Source organism: Artemia sp. Qi Xiang Cuo, chromosome 3 (genome assembly GCF_049724085.1).
Source record: "Artemia sp. Qi Xiang Cuo chromosome 3, ASM4972408v1, whole genome shotgun sequence".
NCBI classification, from domain to species: Eukaryota; Metazoa; Arthropoda; class Branchiopoda; order Anostraca; family Artemiidae; genus Artemia; species Artemia sp. Qi Xiang Cuo.
Window position 1 is genome coordinate 55282822 of NC_142796.1, and position 20326 is coordinate 55303147.

The following is a 20326-nucleotide window of genomic DNA, read 5'->3' on the forward strand; positions in this document are numbered from 1 at the left end:
AACCAAATCAAAATAGCGTAATTGTATCCAAGATATCAAGAAAGTAAACAGATTTTTTCTGCGAATGGTATCAATTTTCCCTTTCAGGTCAACTAGAGGAGGTATGAAACTGCATTAAACACTACTAAATTTGTCGAGATTTTTGATAGGGCGTATGTAGTTAAAAATTGCTGAAAATTTGTCTCCAGCATTGAAATAGTAGGCCAAACTATAAATTCTTAAAAAAACGAAAAGATTTAAAGTATTATTTTCTTTTTCCCTGAAAAGAGTATGTCAATATAAAACGAAAAGAAATTAACTAAAAAAACTTTTTCCACAAAATAAGTTTTTCAAGGAAAAGTAAAGAACTCCATTAAACAAAAAAATGAGCAAAAATAAAATCAAATAATCTACCAAGCGTGAAACTACCACAAATCAGCATCGATAAATAAATGAAACCCAAAATAAACAGAAATTACAATAAATAACCGAGTCAAACTCAAAATGAGCAGAAATTAACATAAGTTGGGCTCAAAACTCCTATACCTTCCCAAGGCCAGAACATAATTTGCACTTTACTGAAAAAAATACAAGTGAATGTGCATTGTCAGTTTAATATACATATACTGATATTTAGTAATCAAAATGTTAATATTATTTGGTTTATTAAATTTATAAAAGTAAAAACATTTGTATTTTTTTCAGTAAAGTGCAAATTATGTTCTGGCCTTCGGAAGGCATAGGGGTTTTGAGCCCAACTTATGTTAATTTCTGCTCGTTTTGAGTTTGACTCGGTTATTTATTTGCAATTTCTGTTCGTTTTGGGTTTCATTTTTTTATCAATGCTGAGTTGTGATAATTTCATTCTTTGTAGTTCAGTTTATTTTAGTATTTCTCATTTTTTGTTTAATTGTGCTCTTTTCTTTCCTCTGAAAAAATTATTTTGAGTAAAAAGTGTTTTAAATTAATTCTGTATAAGAGGGGGCTATCGCCCTTTCCAACCCACACTTTTTCCACTAAAGTTTAACTAGTATACCTTAGAATACTTGAATATCGCTATTGTTTATGATAATTCGAATCGTCTACTTTTATTTATTTTACCAGAAAGTCATTTTCCAAAACGCTTAGAAGTTGTTTTACCCCAAAAACCGAAAGTTTAAACATATTGCGCAGACGGCTCAAAATTTTTTTCTTCCTATTTCGAAATATGATTTAAAATTTTTTAGAGTACAAGTTTGTATTTCGGCACTACCTGTTAGAAACGGTTGAATTACAACCTGCAACAACTAGAAAAATGTAGAACATTAGGTAACAAATCAAATCAAATGATTTATTAGTCTGGTCGAATGAGCGAATTATTAGTAAGTACAAAATACCTGATATCATTGGAAATGAATAACTGAATTTATCAACACAACTGAACAATATCTTAAGATTGCAATTAAATAATTAGCCCCCGGTCAAGTTAGCTTGTTATTGTAGGGCGTGCAAAACCATGCAAATTGAAGAAACCCAGAATTTAACTCTTCAACACAAACAAAAAAGAAAATGAATAAATACAAGAAGAAAACTAAAAACTTGATGAACATGGCAATTATTTCCCGTGGAGATATTTTTAAGTTTTTATTGGGTTTATATTTAAACATACGGGCTATCGGCTTTATCCATTAATAAACCCATATTTAAACATGATGCAATCTTTCCCTGTAGGCCTACTGTTTTTTTTTTTTTTTTTAAACGAAAAATTTAAGTTAGACAAATTTTGCTTATAAAATAAATTTTAGGATTTAATATCCCTTAAGATTACATAGGAATTTTTTTTTCAATTTACTCAATTCTTTTATATCCTTTCAATAATAAAAAAAATAGCTCATTCAGATTTTGCAGTTATTAGTTTCATGTGGGTGTTCCCTCAAATTAAGACTTAAAACCAGTTTTAGTAGGTTCATATGCCCTGCCCCTCCCTCCCGAGTAAATCACATTTTCTGTTCTTAAGCAACTTGCAGGCACCTTAATGAACAGATGCTTTTTCTAAAAAAACTGAATTGAGCACTTTAAACCCAATTATTGTGAAAAGATGAACTTTATAAAACAGACGTCCAATACCAAGATTTCATTTCAGCAAAATAGTCTTGCTTTCCAACATTGCAACGAGCCCCCAAAATACTGCCAAGCTCGTTATTGTTGGACGTAACGAAATGAGAATTTAACTATTCAAAATGTGCAAAATAATACAATGGATAAATAAAAGAAAAATAGAAAATAAAAAACTAGAAGAAAAGGAAAGACTGGAGAGACTGCGATACGCTGACCTGACTTGTGTCCCGGACGTCCTCAAGGGCCATGTTGGGGCCATTTCTTTCACACCTTCACAGATCAGTATCTTATATGATTCTCGGTTGTCAGATTGTTTGAGAAGGCGTAGGAGGTTGTCTTACCATCTCTATCTCTATGGCACGTGTTACTTAGCAGTAAAAACAGTGTGTCTTTGGGAATTACTTAAACCTCACGACATATCGCATAACAACAGCAGCAGTTCTTGCCATAAATTTAACAAATTAGTTTTGCATATGTACTTTCATAGTTCAAAACAGCAACACTGATATAAATGTAGCACTACCCTAACAACTTCGTAATTTTTAAAAAAAAGAAAGAAAAGTTTCAGAAAATCGCAGTGTTCAGACATGAAAATATCTATGAAGGGTGCAAGGGGCAACAGTTTTTTCATTTTTGTGTCCTTGGTAGTCAAAGATTTCTTGTATTTGCAGAAGATATTTCTAGAAAATTTCCGGTCGCTACACTTCAAAATATCAATAATATTCTGTTTGCAATAACTCAACAATGCTATTTCGGTCCACCAAAGAAAAAATATATTTTTTAATACAAAACCTGCAATCTGTTACTTACCAGAAATGAGAGTGTATCTTTGAGAGCTACTCAAACCTTCCCCAATATCTCTTACCAAGAGCAGAATTTCTTGCCGTACTAGATCTGAATCATCTTCCATCGAGTCAAGCAAAGCGGGAGATAATTGTTTGCAGTCCTTCTCCACGAAGCGAAGCACCTGACGGAGACATTTAGCAGCCAGCATTCGTATATTTCTAGACAGAACCTCTTGCTGCCATTGGAGAATATGGAGAAACCTTTCTATAAATACATACTTATTTTAAGTTATTTGTTTAATCCAAAAATTCGCGATGCCAGGTATCTATAACTATCTGATTCTTTTACCCCGTTCCACCACAAGGTTGTAACTGTCTGTTGAATCTTCCAAAGAATGTGGGTAACTTATAAGAGTTGAAACTGGCACTAGTGTCGATAAAAAAAAACAAAAAAACTATCAACGCCATCTAGCATCTGGCACACTTGGCATTTTTCAAGCTTCGTAACAGTTTTTCTGTCAGGAACTGAGCTCCGACACTTATTACTACCCTAATTATACCAATTTATCTAGTTAAATTAATTATTCTTATTATTAAACTGAAAAAAATACCAAGTGTCACCAAACGCTAGGTGACATTGATAGTCCAATTCCCAGTTTCCTCCAATGCCCAAATATATCCCGGTTTTCCAAGATCTGTGATTCTTTTACAGTTAATTTCCAAACTCTTATCTTAGTAAAAAGAGTTAATTTCCAAACTCTTATCTTAGTAAAAAGAGTTAATTTCAAAATTTCGTACTTTCATTTGCGTCGTATATTTTATCAATTTCTGGCTTAATTAGGCAACTTGCTACACAACTTAAAAAAAAAACTTGACTTGAAAAGGAGTAAGCACGACTTGCTGTCCTTCTTTTTTTTGTGTGTTCTTCAATTTTATATTTATTAGAAAGCATCCTATACTTATTAGAAAGTATTCTATACTTATTAGAAAGCAGCCTATATTTATTAGAAAATATCTTATAAAATAAAACCTTGCTTTAATAAAGCTAAATATGTATATTATAAAGTATGATAAAATACATAATCAACTAAAATATAATTAAAACTTTCGAAAAAAAGAGAAAAAATTATAAGAGAGATGTCAAGATTTAACAAAAAAAAAAATGCTTAATACAAAAACTAGACGGTCTAACAATTTACTATTTTCGTATTTAATGCGTGTAAACACAACTTTTCAGTTCAGTATTCGTACGAGTTACACGCTTTCTGACAACTAACCCTATATATTGGAATAAACTTACCATAAGCCAATTTCGAAAGCAGTTTCAGCAAGTTTTCGTCTTTGATTAAATCACAGCTTTCCAAAACAGCCTCAAAAAAGGTGAGCCCGGCTTCCTGTTCTTCGATTTTTTTGGAGCTTATCAATTTAACAATAGCATCTTCCAAATTAAGGAATATATCAACCATTCGTGAGTCTAAAAGGACAAAGGTTGCTATAAGAAAGACAAAAATATCCCTTTGCCAGCACTTAAACAAATCATTATGACGTACAGTAAAGATAGTTTGAACTACAATCTGCTGAATTCCGAAAATTAGGACATTGTCTTATAGCGAAGAAATCGCAAAACGATATAAATAACATCGCCATCAATTTTTTGTTCTATATAGACGTCATCACTAAGCAGCATAGGCAAAAACCGTCTATATAGACGTCATCACTAAGCAGCATAGGCAAAAACCGCCGAACCGCCGAATGAAGTTTTAGAGGTTTTGCGAGTTCAGGGTGCTAGAATAGGTTTGAAAATTAATGTTAAGAAGACTAAGTCACTAAGGCTAAGAATAAGTGAAGATGAAAAGGTGAAGTTGGGTAATGAAAAGATTGATCAAGTGGACAGCTTCACTTATCTTGGTAGCATTATTAGTAAAGATGGTGGGAGCAGTGAAGATGTCAAAAGTAGAATAGCCAAGGCTCAGGGTGTTTTTTCACAGTTAAAAAAAAGTTTGGAAGAATAGGAAGATAAGTCTGCAAACCAAGATTAGAATATTAGAAGCTACAGCGATGACAGCGGTCAAGTTTGGCTCTGAAACGTGGGTGCTCCGAAAAACAGAGGAATATTTTCTAGATGTTTTCCAGAGGAATTGCTATTGTTCTGGGTACCATGCTGACTGACCGTATTTCAAACAATAGGCTATGCGAAAAATGTGGTTCAATACCGCTCTCTAGGGCTATAATGAATTAAAGGTTGAGGTGGCTAGGACACGTTATGCGGATGAAAGATGACAGATTACCAAAAATTATTCTTTTGGGCCAACCGTCTAGGGCTAAACGGAAAGCAGGTCGTCCTCGTCTGGGGTGGGAGGACGTCATAAAGAAAGATTTAAAGGAAATGGGGACTTGCTGGGTGGATGTAAAAAGGGAGGCTTTGAATAGATTGGGATGGAATACCAGCGTGCGTAGCTGTGTTGGCCTTAGGCGGCTTGGTGCTGCGGTGAGTTGTTAGTAGTAGTAGTATTTTCAACTTAAATTTCGTCACCAAAAAATGTGCTGGTGGAAATTCATCACACCAGTAAGAGGTAAATTATTTTGCGTTTAACTGACAAGGACGCAGCTTCAACAACACAGCAATGTTGACAAAACTATTAAGCAACTTACTGTGCGACCATGTATGCTGTTAAGGCGCAAATCGCTCCAAACACTATCGCCATTTATTTTTGTTCTAAAATAAATATCATCGCTAACTGGCATTACCAAAAAACTGCCAAAAGCTGCCAAGTCAAGTTGATCTAAAATGTGTATTTATCTTTATTTCCGAAATAAATTGTCAAGAATTGTACCAATAACTTTCCTCATAAATTTCGTCGCCAAAAAATGTGCCGGTGAAAATTCAGCATGCCAGTAAGAGGTACATTACTTTACGTTGAACTGAGAAACACGCAACACCTATAACCCAGCAATGAGGACAAAACTACTAGCCAATTTACTGTTTGAAAATGTATGTTGTTAAAAATTACTACAATTTCTCGTGACAATTCACAACAACACCGAGCCGCCTGAGGCCAATAAATCTGCTCACAATCCTCCTCTGTCCTAACCTTACCAAACCTTTACACTTTATCCCCTCTAGTGAAGTTATAATTTACCTATAATCCTTCCTTATGACCTCGTGACAATCATGAACACGTGACAGAACACGTGGTCTGTTTTTATTATCTTTGGCAGATTCCATTCAGGGAAGTTAAGCTTAGCCAGATAATTCGGTTAAGGCATGCTCAAAAGCGCTCTTAGTCTTCTTAACATTAATTCTCAATCCTTCCCTTGCTCCCTGAACCCTCGGAATTTTCAAAAATTCCTTCATTCTACTAACATTTTTAACAATGCTTCTTTTCTTTCAACCCCATTCAATCATTTCATATTAAACTTGTTGTTCGATCCAGGGGGACTGTAAGCTCACCTTATAGGGTTCTAGATCATAATAATTCTAATGGTGTATTTTTTGTTTCCACCCAAAGACAAGTTTTAGGGGTTTCCGGCTATTTTTCGAAATTCCTGTAATTTGGTTTGGAAAATAACATTTTACTATTAAGACTAATCGAGATAATAGTTACCGTTCCTGCATCAGCAAGAAATCACTTTGGTACTTGTTAACTAAACGAAACACATTCAAGAATTACGCTTAGGTTAGATCTGAGAAAACCGGTTATATAGCCACAAAGACAAGTGACAAGGGACAGAATAGATGGGAAATATACAATATGGGTTATATATTTGCACATTAGGGAGGTGTGGGGGAACTATAGCGGGTCTGTATGCAAAATGTGTTAGCTAAAATTATTCTGCATATTATGCAGTAAGAATTGTTTTCTAGCTTCACACCGGTTTTCTCAGATCTAACCTAAGCGTAATTCTTGAGTGTGTTTCGTTTAATTAACAAGTACCATAAATTTTTTCTCGCTGACCATTTTCTTCTCCTAACGTGTTTTTAATTTTTGGTTACTATGGGCCGTGGTCCGTTCTTTACTACGGTGCAGCTGACACTGCAACCATGATAAAAGGGGATTTAATACTAGGGAGAAAATGACAATGGTAACAGTGGAATAAAAATCCGTTGGCAATGGAAGCTTCTTAGCTAGAGGTTGGCTTAAAATTGGCGTTCAATTAAATTGTAGTTTTTTCAATTCCTTAATTTAAACTATCTTAAAGCATGGACAGCGAGACAACAAGTATCGCTACCCTAAGTTGAATGACACTATCCATGGAACATTTGATTTTACACAATTTATAAGTTTTCACAATAGAGGTAATCCTTTGCTGAATAAAGTTGTCTTTAACCTACATATAAATAAATTACCTAACTAACTGATTTTGATTACATATGCAAAGAATCAGAAAAAGATATTAAAATTAAATTCGTTTTAATACGAAAAATCCCCATCCCCGCAGAACTACACTCGAAAATTTACCCCCCCCCCGTTTCCCACAGGAAATTCCTCCGACTAACCCTCTTCATTGGGAAATCAAGTCCTTAAATCGAAAATTCAACAAATCAAAAAACATGATAATATACTGAACTGATCATGTTTGTTTTTTCAAACTAGATACTTTTCATAATTTCACGCTGAATAAAGTTGTGCTTTACCTTACATCTATATAAAGTACCTAATTAATTTATTTTTATTACCTATGCAAAGAGTTGCAAATCCAATTCAAATCCAATTATATGTAAAAATATGGAAATCCAATTCATTTTAATACGATCCCCCCCCCTCTCGGAAAATTATTCTCACATGTAAAATGACAAAAGTATTTTTAAATTTGAAAAGTACTGCGGACTACCAAATTCAGAGACTTTATTGAAAAAGTGATTTTATAATCCTGGAAGTATGTTCGATGGCGGAATTCATAATCAACCAACACATTGATTGAAAATCCCAAAAATGTGAATTTTGCCGGAAGTAACTATCAGTTATTTGTGTTAGGGAGTCTCTAATTTCATCAACAAAAAAAGTAGCAAGGCCATACTCAGGGGAGGGGTTGGGAGGTTTGATCCCCCCCACCCCCAAAATGTTTGTCCAACTCGTAAAAACGTAATAAGAATGCAAAAAACATATTTTTGATACGTTTCTTAAATTTTTACCCCCCCCTCTCCCCCCGAACAAAAATTCTCGATACAGCCCTGGTCAGAAGATATTGGGGAAGATACCTAAAACCTTCACAAGAGTGTACACAAAAATTTCTTAAAGTCACTTGGAGATCTCAGACGAACAGTGTAGCAATACACAAAATAGGGACAGAAAGACAGACACACATATATTCGATTTTATACATATAGAGATAACGCCACTAATTTAAAGTTACTAAGATCGTTCTATCCCTTGTTTTAAGTTAGATCCATGTGTGCTAATTGCCACTTTTTAATTTTTTGGCCCCTCCCCCTCTCCTCTAGATTTTTAGAACGTATCTTTTTTGGTATTTTCATTTAAAAAAATTAAACAATATTGCCCGCCACCCTAGATATTGAAAAATACATCTTGCCCCCTACCCCTCCCTCCTACACTTTCGTGCATTGGTGGTCCTGGATAGGAAGATAGAAAGAAATAAAAAAAAACACATAATTTTTCAAAATTTAAACTAAACTAGGCTTTCAAAAAATGGGAAACTCAACTAGCTTTTAAGAATAATAATAAAGTTTATATTCACTTGCCATAAATGCGATTGGACACCTTAAAAATCATTTTGCGAGCCTCAGCGTTCGCAATATCAAAGACAAATGGGCAATCACCGAAATTTTCCAGCACTACTGGGAACTCCATAGCTACCAAAATCCTCAAATGATGTGTCCTAAAATTTTTGAAAATTGATAGCGGATCTTGAATGTTTCAACAATTCGAAAAGCTAGCAAGAAGCTACTCTAAAATAAAGAAAAATATTATCTTTTACTGATTAAGAAAAAGTACTGTCAACTCCATGTACCTACATCATAAATAATACCTTTTTCGGCAAGGTTTCACGGAGCACTAAACGGAGCTCCCAAAGCTGTCAAATCACTCAAATGATATTTCCTTTTATCTGATTTTTAATAGTTCCCTAACAAGTATACTAAAACATTTTTAGGGACTACTCTGTCCTGGACTTTAAAAGGGAAATTCTGCTCAGTTTAGTAAAAAAAAATCACACTTTGTAAATATAAGTTTCATTAAATCTGAATATATCGGGTACAAAATAGAAGAAGTTAAATGGTTTTTTTACGATTTCCGGGAAAGCATAAAACTTTTAGTTTTCTGTTGTTTATTCAGATCCCTTATCCAAGCTCTACAAGCTATTGTCACCCAATAAATTTTAAAAAGTTTGGCCACAGTAACTAAAAAGTTCATAATGAACAGAATGGGGTTCTTTTATGCACCAAATCACATTAACTAATGCAGTAATCTCTTTCAAATGTACTACTTTGGCGGTTTGAATCAAATCTTTTGAAGCAAGATAATTCACCTAAGATTTCAATAAGCCCAACTACACCTTCTAAAATAGGAAACTAAACTAATCTAAACAGGTAAAACACGGATAAAGAAGATATTAACTTGCCTTTAACTGATGCAGCAATCTCCCTTAAATGAACTATTTTTGCGGTTTCGCTCAAGCCTCTTGAAGCAAGATAATTCAAATATTCAGTGTAATAGCCTCTACAAGACTCCAATTTCGGTATAATCGCATTTCTCAGGCATCCTTGAAAAATATTACACTATGACAATACCCTTAAATAAAATTCCAAAGAATAATAAACTGAACATGTGATACGCTTTAGAGAGCAAATAAATAAAAATATAGAAATGTGCAGACTGGCCACCAGCGCTACACATTCGTCACACAAAATTAAGTCCAGAGAATATATATATGGCTACAAATGAGCCTGTATTTTTATCTATTATTTAATATTAATTGCTTTAGAAAAATGGTGCTGGCGTGGGAGTTGAAACCTAAACACCCCGGTGACTAGCGGAGAAATACCAATTCAACTCTTACCAGAGACGTCGTTCGGGAGGGGTAAGGGGGGTCAGTTGCCCCCCCCCCCAGTAATGTGGAGAAAAATTATTATATAGCCCATGCTCATTGAATATCCGAAAGTAGACCCCTCTTGCCCCCCCCCCCCAATGAAAATGTTGTAGATTCGCCCCTGACTCTTACACCATAAGTAATTTTTTGAAGCATTTATCTTTTAGCTACTAGAGAAGACTTACAAAGAAATCCGGCGTCCCGTCTTCGAAAATTCCCCCCCCCCCCATGAAAAATGCCCTCACACCCAAAAGAAGCCAAAGAGAAAGTACAATACACACACCTAAAAGAGCACATTTCAATGCCAAATTATCTAAATCTCTGTGAGACTTCAGATAGATATAGATAATGGTCTTGGGGGAGGGAGGATTAGGAGTTAATCTATCATCTCCCTTCATTTAGACTAAGCCTCGATAAGCGTGCTGCGGAGAGAAGCCTCCCATTTTATTACCCAAAACGTTTCTTACAATTCTTTTAAAGCTTCATTTAACTGAACTGAATTACCTTGTAAAACTTGAAAATTATATGAAGTGATGTGTAAGAACACATCAGCTATATGACGGAGTAGCGAGCGGCAGGCTCCAAGAGTGTATTTTAATGCCCAAATGTTGAAACTCCCATTGAACCTTCATACAAATATAGAGTGAGTTTTGGGGAAAGAGGAGGGGTAAATATTGATATCTAATCCCTCTTGATTCCCGTGAACATTTTTGGTATACCCCATTATTATTGGTACTGAGGGGTGAGGGTAATAGTATCAATTTTATTGCTACAATCTTTTCTCTTTGCATTATAAATATTGTATGCACATGCCTGCCGGCACAGATGGGGGAAAGGTAAGGCAGGGCATCAGGGGTCTTGCCAGGAAATTCTTGGGGGATGGGGAGTGACAAGTACTACCAGGAACTTTATTTTCAACATTTTGTATTTAAATATATATATATATATATATACATATATATATATATATATATATATATATATATATATATATATATATATATATATATATATATAGTATTATGCATATGTTCAAAATACAATGTATTTCAACATCAGAGAACATTATTATGGAGATCGTGACAGATTCAGCCATGTAGAAGACCATGTCACGCAGAATTTCCGACCACATGAACAATAATCCCTGTCTCCGTCCCTCCAAATTATTAAGTAAAACTGTTATTAAGAACTTATCCAACAAAACTACTGTTCACCGAAAATTTTGACTAAATGCTCGAATTATGTGTAAAATTTTACTTACAATCCAACATTTGAATTCTCAAGGAGAAAAGTGAAAAAGCGGGAAGGTACCAACCACTTTACAATTATTGGTGCATACACTTTAACGGCAATAAATCGCGTGTTTATTCGGCTGGTAGCCCACATCATATCTTGGTTAAGCCTTGGCATGATTTGAAGAACGATCAGAAATTAAACTAAAAACAATATCTTTTTTCGCTGAAAATAAGAAGTAACACTAAAACTTAAAACGAACAGAAATTATTCCGTACGCGAGGGGGGCTACCTCCTCCTGAAAACCTTAATTTTTATACTAAAGTTAGAATTGTTGTCACGATTCTTTAAAAACAACTTCTGAAACACAAGGGCCATTGAACTGGAATAAAAAAACTTGTTTAAAACACTTTAGTCGGTAACAACTCATTCGGTAGCAGCTTGTTGAAAAGCAGGTTAGATCTTCAAAAGAGAACTGGAACTTTAGATTTCCAATTGAATGAGCCCCTCCAAAGTTTTTATTCGACCTCCCTTCCCATAAAAACTTATATCTTAACAATGAGCAACTTGCATAGTTTACAGTCCTTGCCCCAGGGGCTGGAAGGGGGTTGTCAAACGCAGAGGCATGGTATGTGATCTTTAAACTATTTTGAGCAAAATGGCTATATCAAAATTCCGATCGGATGCGTTTGGGGGAAAAACGATGTGGGGTAGCTTGCTACCCTCCAATCACTTTTGACTCTTAAAAAGGGCACTATAATTTTTGATTTACAATCGAAAGAGCCCCCCCCAAAGTTTATGCTATCATGTCTTCCAGATGAAGTGCCTCTGGAAAAAATAAATAAACATTAATGCATTAAACCCTTATGGTTCTTTTATGGCAAGGCTATAGCATTGCCTCTGACTTAAACAGGTGAGTAGAACTTTCAATTTTCCTTCTAATGAACGTCCGAAATTATCCAGGGTATATATGGCGGGAAGGGTATTTACCGGGTAAGAATTTTCCGGAGGTAATTTTACAAGGGGGAACGCCTGGACCCCTTATAAGACCATTTTTAAGATTTATACTTCCAGTGACACATACTTATAAGCATGCCAAAAAGAAAAATGTAAGCAACAAAGAAATACGAGATAAATCAGAATATGTATAATGTTCACAATATGTATATATATATATATATATATATATATATATATATATATATATATATATATATATATATATATATATATATATATATATATATAGTATTATGCATATGTTCAAAATCTGTATGACAACCCCCCCCCCCCACCCCACCAATGGAAAATTTATCCCGCGGAAATTTCCCCATGGAGGATTCTCCCGCGGAAAATTTCCTCATGGAGAATTCCTCCCGCACGAAATCCCCCCTCCTCCAAGAAAAAATCCACCAGGCGTCCCCAACCCAGCTGAAAATTTCCCCCGGACAACTCCTTGAAAACATCTCCACATTTAAAATTGAATCGCCAAAGAGAAATTAAGACAAATAAAAATATTTCTTGTTGGAATCCTGGCACATTCCTTCGTGTAAAATTTCCCTTGGAAATTTCAACCAAGGTAACTTCTTCCAATGGAAAATTCCCCCCTTCCGTAGTTGATCCCCCCACCCCAAAAACAAATATACTTTTCAATAACAAATACTATATGTAGACAATGGGCAAATTTCACAATTTACAGCCCTTTTCCAGGGAGCTGTGGGGAATCATGTCACCCCAAAAGGCATAGCTATTGAACCTTGCAACTGTGCTGAACAAAATGGGTATCTCAGAATTTTGATTGAACAAACTGTGGGGAAAGCGGTGGGTGAGGGAGGCTAGTTGCCCCTCAATCTTTTTGGACACTTAAAAAGGGCATTAAAGCTTTTAGTTCCCACTCGAATGAGCCCTTTCCTTATCTTCTAGGACTATTGGTTCGATACGGTGACGCCCGGAAAACAAAAGAAAACAAACAGACAGATAAATATGCATCCGCGATCTTTCTTGTTGCAAAAAAAAATTACACATTTTTGCAGATGGGAGCTTGAAACCTCTACAGTAGGGTTCCTTAATACGCCAAATCTGATGGCGCGTTTTTCATTAAAAATGCCTTGACTTTTTCAGGATGTTTCCCCCTTTTTCGAAAATCTTACAGATTTTCTCAGGCTCATAGCTTTGGATGGGTAACCTTAAACCAGATTACTGTTATATATTTGGAATCAGGATAAAAAAAAAAAAAAAAAAAAAAAAAAAAAAAAAAAAAAAAAAAACAGTTCTTTTGATGTATCTATTGTCATCAAAATTCGTATTTTTTAGAGGTTTGGTTACTATTGGAAGGAGTCGCTCCGTACTTACAGTTTATTACCACTAACTGCATAATATTGGTATTTTTCAACTGTTTAATGAGCACCCACAAGGCAGTTTTCAAATCCGTTTCCAGGTAGACTAAATCAGTTTTCAACACTAAGAAAAAATCAAATAAGCTAAGATATTAAAAAGAGAAAAAATATTTAACAAAAACATTAAAAAATACGAAATTTATACCCACAAAATGTTGAGGGAGCCGAATTCTAGTTAACTCTCTATAATATTGTTCTTTTAATTTGGGACATAAATATATCGAAATTTACTAGAAATACTGGCGATTTAACTTGTTTTGATAAAGTTACACACCGGACGGGCTTCAAATTTTTCGCCAGGTGGATTGGAAACCTGTTTTGAACAACAAAAATTTCTAGAATTCCAACGACCCAAGAATTGTGGAATGACTTTCCCAATTTTTACCCCTCCATCCACTCCCTTCACCCAAACCAAAGTTAGTTCAACGCTAATTATTTTGTTACTTTTTCATTGGGGGTTAAAATATCATAATATTCCCTTGAAATACTGACATTTTAACTTGTTGCTGAAAAAATCTACTAAGTCTTCAGATAGAATAGATCTGGGTTTTCAGCAGCCAAATTCATAAAGTTTTCGAAGACTTCAGACGTTTTTTGAGTTGCTTCATCGCCCACTTACCGAAAAACAGAGACAAGTCACATCACTGGTATGATAAAACTTAATCAACCCCCAACTCTTTTCCCCTGCCCCCGCCCCAGCCAAAGTTTAGTTCAAAATCTTAAATTTTGAAATTTGAGTTCAAAGTTAAGTTCAAAATTTTAAATTTTGCTGCATTTTTTTATTGGTGCCTAAATACCATATTTTTCACTTGAGATGATGGCATTTTAACTTGTTGCTGATGCGTCCACTTCAAATATTTTTTCAGGTAGAATATAGATGGGTTTTCAACTGCCATATTTATGAAATTTTCAAAGACTTCAGACATTTCATGAGGTGCTTCATCACCCCCTTACCAAAAAACAGAGGCTAGTCACACCACTAACATGGCAAAGCATCATCAACCCCCACCCCTTTCCCCTGCCCAAGTGAAAGTTAGTTCAAAATTTTAAATTTTGCCGGATTTTTTTTTGTGCCAAAATATCACAATTTTTACATGAGATGTTGGCATTTTAACTTGTTGCTGATGCGTCCACTTCAAATATATCTTCAGATAGAATAGAGACGGATTTTCAGCCAAATTTATGAAATTTCCAAAGACTCCAGACTAGACCCCGAAGCCGCGCCGAAAAGTCGGCGGCGCGCCGCCGAAAAAAACGGTGGCGCGCCGCCGAGCTTGCAACAGCACGCGGAAACCCCCGCGGAGTCGATCGGTGGCGGCGTCCCTAATACGCCGCCGTTTTTTTTTTTTTTTTTTCTCTCTCTTTTTTGGTTATCGATATCAACCCCCGGGCTTCAACCGTCATCCCGGCTAATCGGTTTCTTAAAAATAAATACTGTCATCTTGGGCTTGCCATGTATATCGGTTCATAGGAAAGAGAAGAAGAAATTTTTCTTGAAACAAAAATTCTACCTTCCACTGTAAAATTCTGTTCATTTTCTTTCTGATTTTTCGGATGAAAAGAGGTAGATAAAAGAACATTAGGCAATTTAGGAAGTTCTCATAGGCAGCGCCATCGAGCTGTCTAAGTAAAGAACAATGTTGGCACAATGTATTTTTTTTTTCCATACCAGGGAAATTCGTATCGAAGGAGTTGTCGTGGAAACTTCAAAAAGGGCTCATTCGATTGGAAATTGGAATAGCTCGTTCCCTCTTTAATAGTCAAAAGTGATTGGAAGGCAGCTAACACCCCTTTCTCGTCCATAGTTTCCCCTAGCACATACGATCACAATTTCAACATAAGAAATTTTGTTCAGAGCAGCTGATTTCCAGAGAGAAAATATGTTTTTTGAGGAGGTTACTGCCCCACAACCCTTAGGGCAAGGGTTTTTGTAGTTATGCCCTGGAGGTATATAAGAACGATGTTGGCACAATGTATTATTTATTATTTTTTCCTTTAGACCAGGGGACTCTTCATATCGAAGAAGTTGTCATAGAAACTTCGAAAAGGGCTCATTCAATTAGAGATTAGAGTGGCGAATGCCCTTTTTAATAGTCGAAAATGATTGGAAGGCATCTACAACCCCTTCTACGCCCATCATGTCTCCAAACACATCCAATCAAAATTGTGAGATGGCCATTTTGTTTAAAGTAGTTGAAAGTTATGGAAATTAGGTCTTAGAGGCTGACAACCAGCCTCACGGCCCTGCGGGTCAGGGTTGCTATTTATGCCCTGATGACATATAAGTTATTTATTGAAAGCGTTGTCGTAGAAACTTAAAAAGGGCTCATTAGTTTGGAAATCGAAAAGCCCAGTGCCATTTTTAATAATCGAAAGTGATTGGAAGGCTTGACATTTTTATGGTAGAGATCGATGTGGGTATAATGTATCATTTTTTTGTTGTTGTTGTTGTTTAGACCAGGGCACTTCGTATCGAAGGAGTTGTCGTAGGAACTTCGAAAAGGGCTCATTCGATTGAAAATAGAAAGGGCTGATGTCCTTTTTAATAGTCGAAAGTGATTGGAGGGAAACTAATTCCCCTCCCACGCCCCCCCTCCCATTTTACTTTATTTTTTAAAAGTAAATGCTGCCTTAAGATTGAATCAAAATGCACTGTGTTAAGGCTAATTCCCAATAAGGCATCTCAGCCGTATCCCAAGAACGACTGAGGGTATTATGTTCAAACTTTCAGGGCTTTTTCTGCTCTTAAAATTTGACCAAATCAAAATAGCGTAAGTGTATCCAAGCTATCAAAGAAAGTAAACAGATTTTTTGCGAATGGTATCAAGTGTTCTATTTCAGGTTAACTAGAGGAAGTATGAAACTAAATTAAACTCTATTGTTTGTGTCCAGATTTTATAAGGGTCTGTGTTGTTAAATTTTGCTGAAAATTGTTTTTCAGCATACACATAGCAGGCCAAACTATAAATGCTTCAAAAAAACAAAAAGATTTAAAGTATGATTTTCTTTTTCACTGAAAAGACTATGTCAATATAAAACGAACAGAAATTAATTTAAAAAAAACTGTTTCCAAAAAACAAGTTTTTTCAAAGAAAAGTAAAGAACTCCATTAAACCAAAAATGAGCAAAAATTAAATCAAATAATCTACCAAGCCTGAAACTACCACAAATCAGCATCGATAAATAAATGAAACCCAAAACGAACAGAAATTACAATAAATAGCCGAGTCAAACTCAAAACGAGCTGAAATTAACATAAGTTGGGCTCAAAACCCCTATGCCTTCCCAAGGCCAGATCATAATTTGTACTTTACTGACAAAAATACAAATGAATATGCATTGTCAGTTTAATATACATATATTGATATTTAGTAATCAAAATGTTAATATTATTTGATTTATTAAATTTATAAAAGTAAAAACATTTATATTTTTTCAGTAAAGTGCAAATTTTTCTCTGGCCTTGGGAAGGCATAGGGGTTTTGAGCCCAACTTATGTTAATTTCTGCTCGTTTTGAGTTTGACTCAGTTATTTGTTGTTATTTTTGTTCGTTTTGGGTTTCATTTATTTATCGATGCTGATTTGCGGTAGTTTCCCGCTTGGTAGATTATCTAGAGCTAGTATGGAAATATAGCTATAGAAATGAATTACATTTTTTTTTTGCACAGTTAGCAGAGCACACTGAAGTTTAAGTAGCCTTAAACTTTGACTTGAAACGTTATAACTTGACCACTTCTTTCAGAAAAGAATTTCCGAGGGTTATTCCGTGTTAATAAGAAAAGAGGGTAAGGTGCAGATTAGTTCCTCCTGTAGTGTAGGGCGCAGGAGCCCTATGGTGAAGGTGCAGGTTTGTTCTCCCTTATAAAACAACTTATTTCAGCAGATACAAAGAAGAAGCCCATTTGCGGCATTCTGTGGGACCCCAAGGTCCAGTACTAGTATCAGATCCCGCGAGTGGCAGTTTACGCTCGTCAAGTTCTGGCTGTACCGGCCACATGTGCCCCAGCTAAACGGCTTTTTAGCACGACAGGACTGATAGTGACTGCAAAAGATCAATGGCTCCAGGCAGAGTGAACAAACTCACTTTTGTTCCATCAATTGTAACTGAAGTGATGTAACCGCTGATTTAAAATTGTTGGTGTTGTTAAGCCATGGTATCTGATTTGTATACAGTGTTTTTTCGATGTTGTTATTTGTTTTGTTTTTTTTTTCACTTCCTTTTCTTATGTATTTGATGAACAGGAGATGTTTGAACTTCAAACTTTGAAAGTTATACACACATTAGCCCAAATCATTAACAAGAAGGAAATGACTAAACACAGGATTTTATAGGAACAATGCGATGTTAAACATAAACACAACATAGGTTTCCCTGGGTCTAGTGGCTAAAAATGAAAATTCTACTTGGTCTGATCGACGGTGAACATAAACACTTTCCGCACGGCCCAACAAATTCCTGTTTTGTCATATTGTTCTTGTATGTTTTTAGCCAACCATTTAAAAATCCTTACTAAAATCGAGGTTGAACGTGCTTGGTGAAGTGGAATTTTTATTATTATTTTTAATCAGAAAAATCGGCGCGCCGTGGCGCGCCGCCGTTCTAAAATCGGCGGCGCGCCCCAAAAAAAAATTCGGCGCGCCGGGCGGCGCGCCGCCGCCGATACTGAATCACACATTCGCCGCCGTCATTTCGGCGTGGCGCGGCTTCGGGGACTACTCCAGACATCTTGGGCTGTTTCATCCCCCCCTTGCTCCAGAGATAAGAGTCCAGTTACGCCACTGATGTATACCATATCCATGCTTCGAGAACACCTATTCAAAGGCAAAAGCATGCCTATTCATTTTATACTGTTTTAAGTCATATTGACAAAACTTTGAGGCTACATGTGACAGTTTAGAGCTTAAAGGGGGTTGTAGAGCTACTAAGACACACAGGAAGGATTTTTTATGTGGGTGGAGGGGGTGGGGTATATAGAAAATAAAAGAGATTTTAGGAAAATCTAAAATATCAAAGTTTCAGGAAGGGGGCATAAAACTATGGATTGGGGTATAAAGCCCCAACCCAATTATGCGCATCCCAAGATAATTGAAACTGGTTTCGAAAACAAACCCTAAAAAAAGAGAGAGAAAAAAAAAAAAATCAAACTACCCTCAGAAGAACATTCAAATCTTACCTCTGTAAGTCAAATTTTCAATATTACTGAAAATGCGTCTTAGCTCCACAATTAAGAAGACTAAAAGAAAGCCAGACTCCTTGGTTAGGCTTTTTATTGTTGTCAAAATATCCAAGCTATGGCTAACTTGGTGGTGGCACTTTCGCTAAAAAACGATAATGACCCAATAGAAACCAATAAAGAGTAACACTAAAAATGTTCTATACCGGTAATCCGAACTTTTCCAAGCAGAAGCAGGAAAAAACACAAAAATCAATCTATCCAGAAATAAACTGAGCAAGATCTTGAAAAAAAAAAAGCAAAGCCAAAACCAAAAAAAAAACTCAGCAACAATAAAATCATTTTTTTAGAATTTAGCTATGAATATCAGTTTAACTCTAGCTCAACCATTAAGTTTAATAGATCAATACAAGAGAAGAGAAGAAAGCAAGGGGAAATACTGTTATAGAGACTAACATGCTCAATTTTCACTTTGAAATTCATAAAAAAGTTGCAAAAATATTTGCTTGAACCAAACAACATTAAAGTCAAGGGGAAAATCATAAATCCTACTAAGCAAAATCATAGAAATAATAAATAAAAGGAAATGCTGTTATGAGAAAAGATACAAAATCCAATTTTAAGTCCAATCTAGAATTGGACTCCAACCAGAAATGGCAGGTGGCACATCTGAATGACATCTTTTACAAAAATATCCTTAAAATACTTAAGTGGCTATATCAAAATTTAACTTGGAGATTACCAATGATCATTCAAATTTTATATCAATTTTTTATAAGTTTTGGTAATTTTTGGCTATTGTTAAGGTGGCCATTATTTAGCAATGAAAAGAAATGAAATGAGAATGACAGTGAAAAATCTTTTTTTAACCTTAATTTCTTCTACCAAGCTAAAAACGTTTTGGCTAATAATTCTAGCATTTTCTATGACTTTCCTCCCTATGACGTCTTTGGCCACTTCGCAACTATTATCTGAAAATAGTTCTATACATCTTCTACATTATCAAAGCCTGAAGTATTGTGGGAAGTGAAAATTCTGTAGAAGGGAATTTTTGGGCTGCTTTTTACGTGGCCATTATTTGGCATAAAAATTAAAGGAAATGAGAATGATAGTGAAAAATCCAATTACAATTTACCGCAGCCTGTGGAAAAATGCCAAGGAAAAGTCTCCATTATAGTTTTTTTTTTTCACCAGCCTGGTTTTTGAATATCAATTTAATTAAAAAGACTTTTTCCACAAAATAAGTTTTTTTTTTAAAGTAAAGAGCTCCATTTAACCAAAAATGAACAAAATAGAATCAAAATAATCTACCAAGCATACAACTACCACAAATCAATATCCATAAATAAATGAATCCCTAAGACAAACAGAATTAAAATAAATAATAGAGTCAAACTCAAAATGAGCAGAGATTAATATGAGTAGGGTTTAAACCCCAAGCTTCCTAAAAGCCAGAATATAATTTGTACTTTACTGAAAAAAAATTCAAATGAATTTTCTGAAAAAAAATCTGCATTGTCAGTTTAATATACATATGCTGATATTTATTCCTTAAAATCTTAATTAATTTCTTAAAGTTATAAAACTGAAAACATTTATAAGAATTGTCATGCC

The 20326-nt window shown here is 35.1% G+C and overlaps 1 protein-coding gene across 1 annotated transcript in view; it reads right to left on the reverse strand.

The window, feature by feature from the left end:
* Window positions 1-20326, reverse strand: part of thoc6 (THO complex subunit 6) — a 140638-nt gene that overhangs the window by 16408 nt on the left and 103904 nt on the right. Inside the window, exons 11-14 of the mRNA XM_089087012.1 lie at window positions 18713-18857; window positions 9441-9581; window positions 4162-4335; window positions 2887-3126 (exon numbers count right to left, since the gene is read on the reverse strand). Of these exons, the coding sequence (XP_088943138.1) occupies window positions 2887-3126; window positions 4162-4335; window positions 9441-9581; window positions 18713-18857 (700 nt within the window). The remainder of the gene's footprint in view (window positions 1-2886; window positions 3127-4161; window positions 4336-9440; window positions 9582-18712; window positions 18858-20326) is intronic.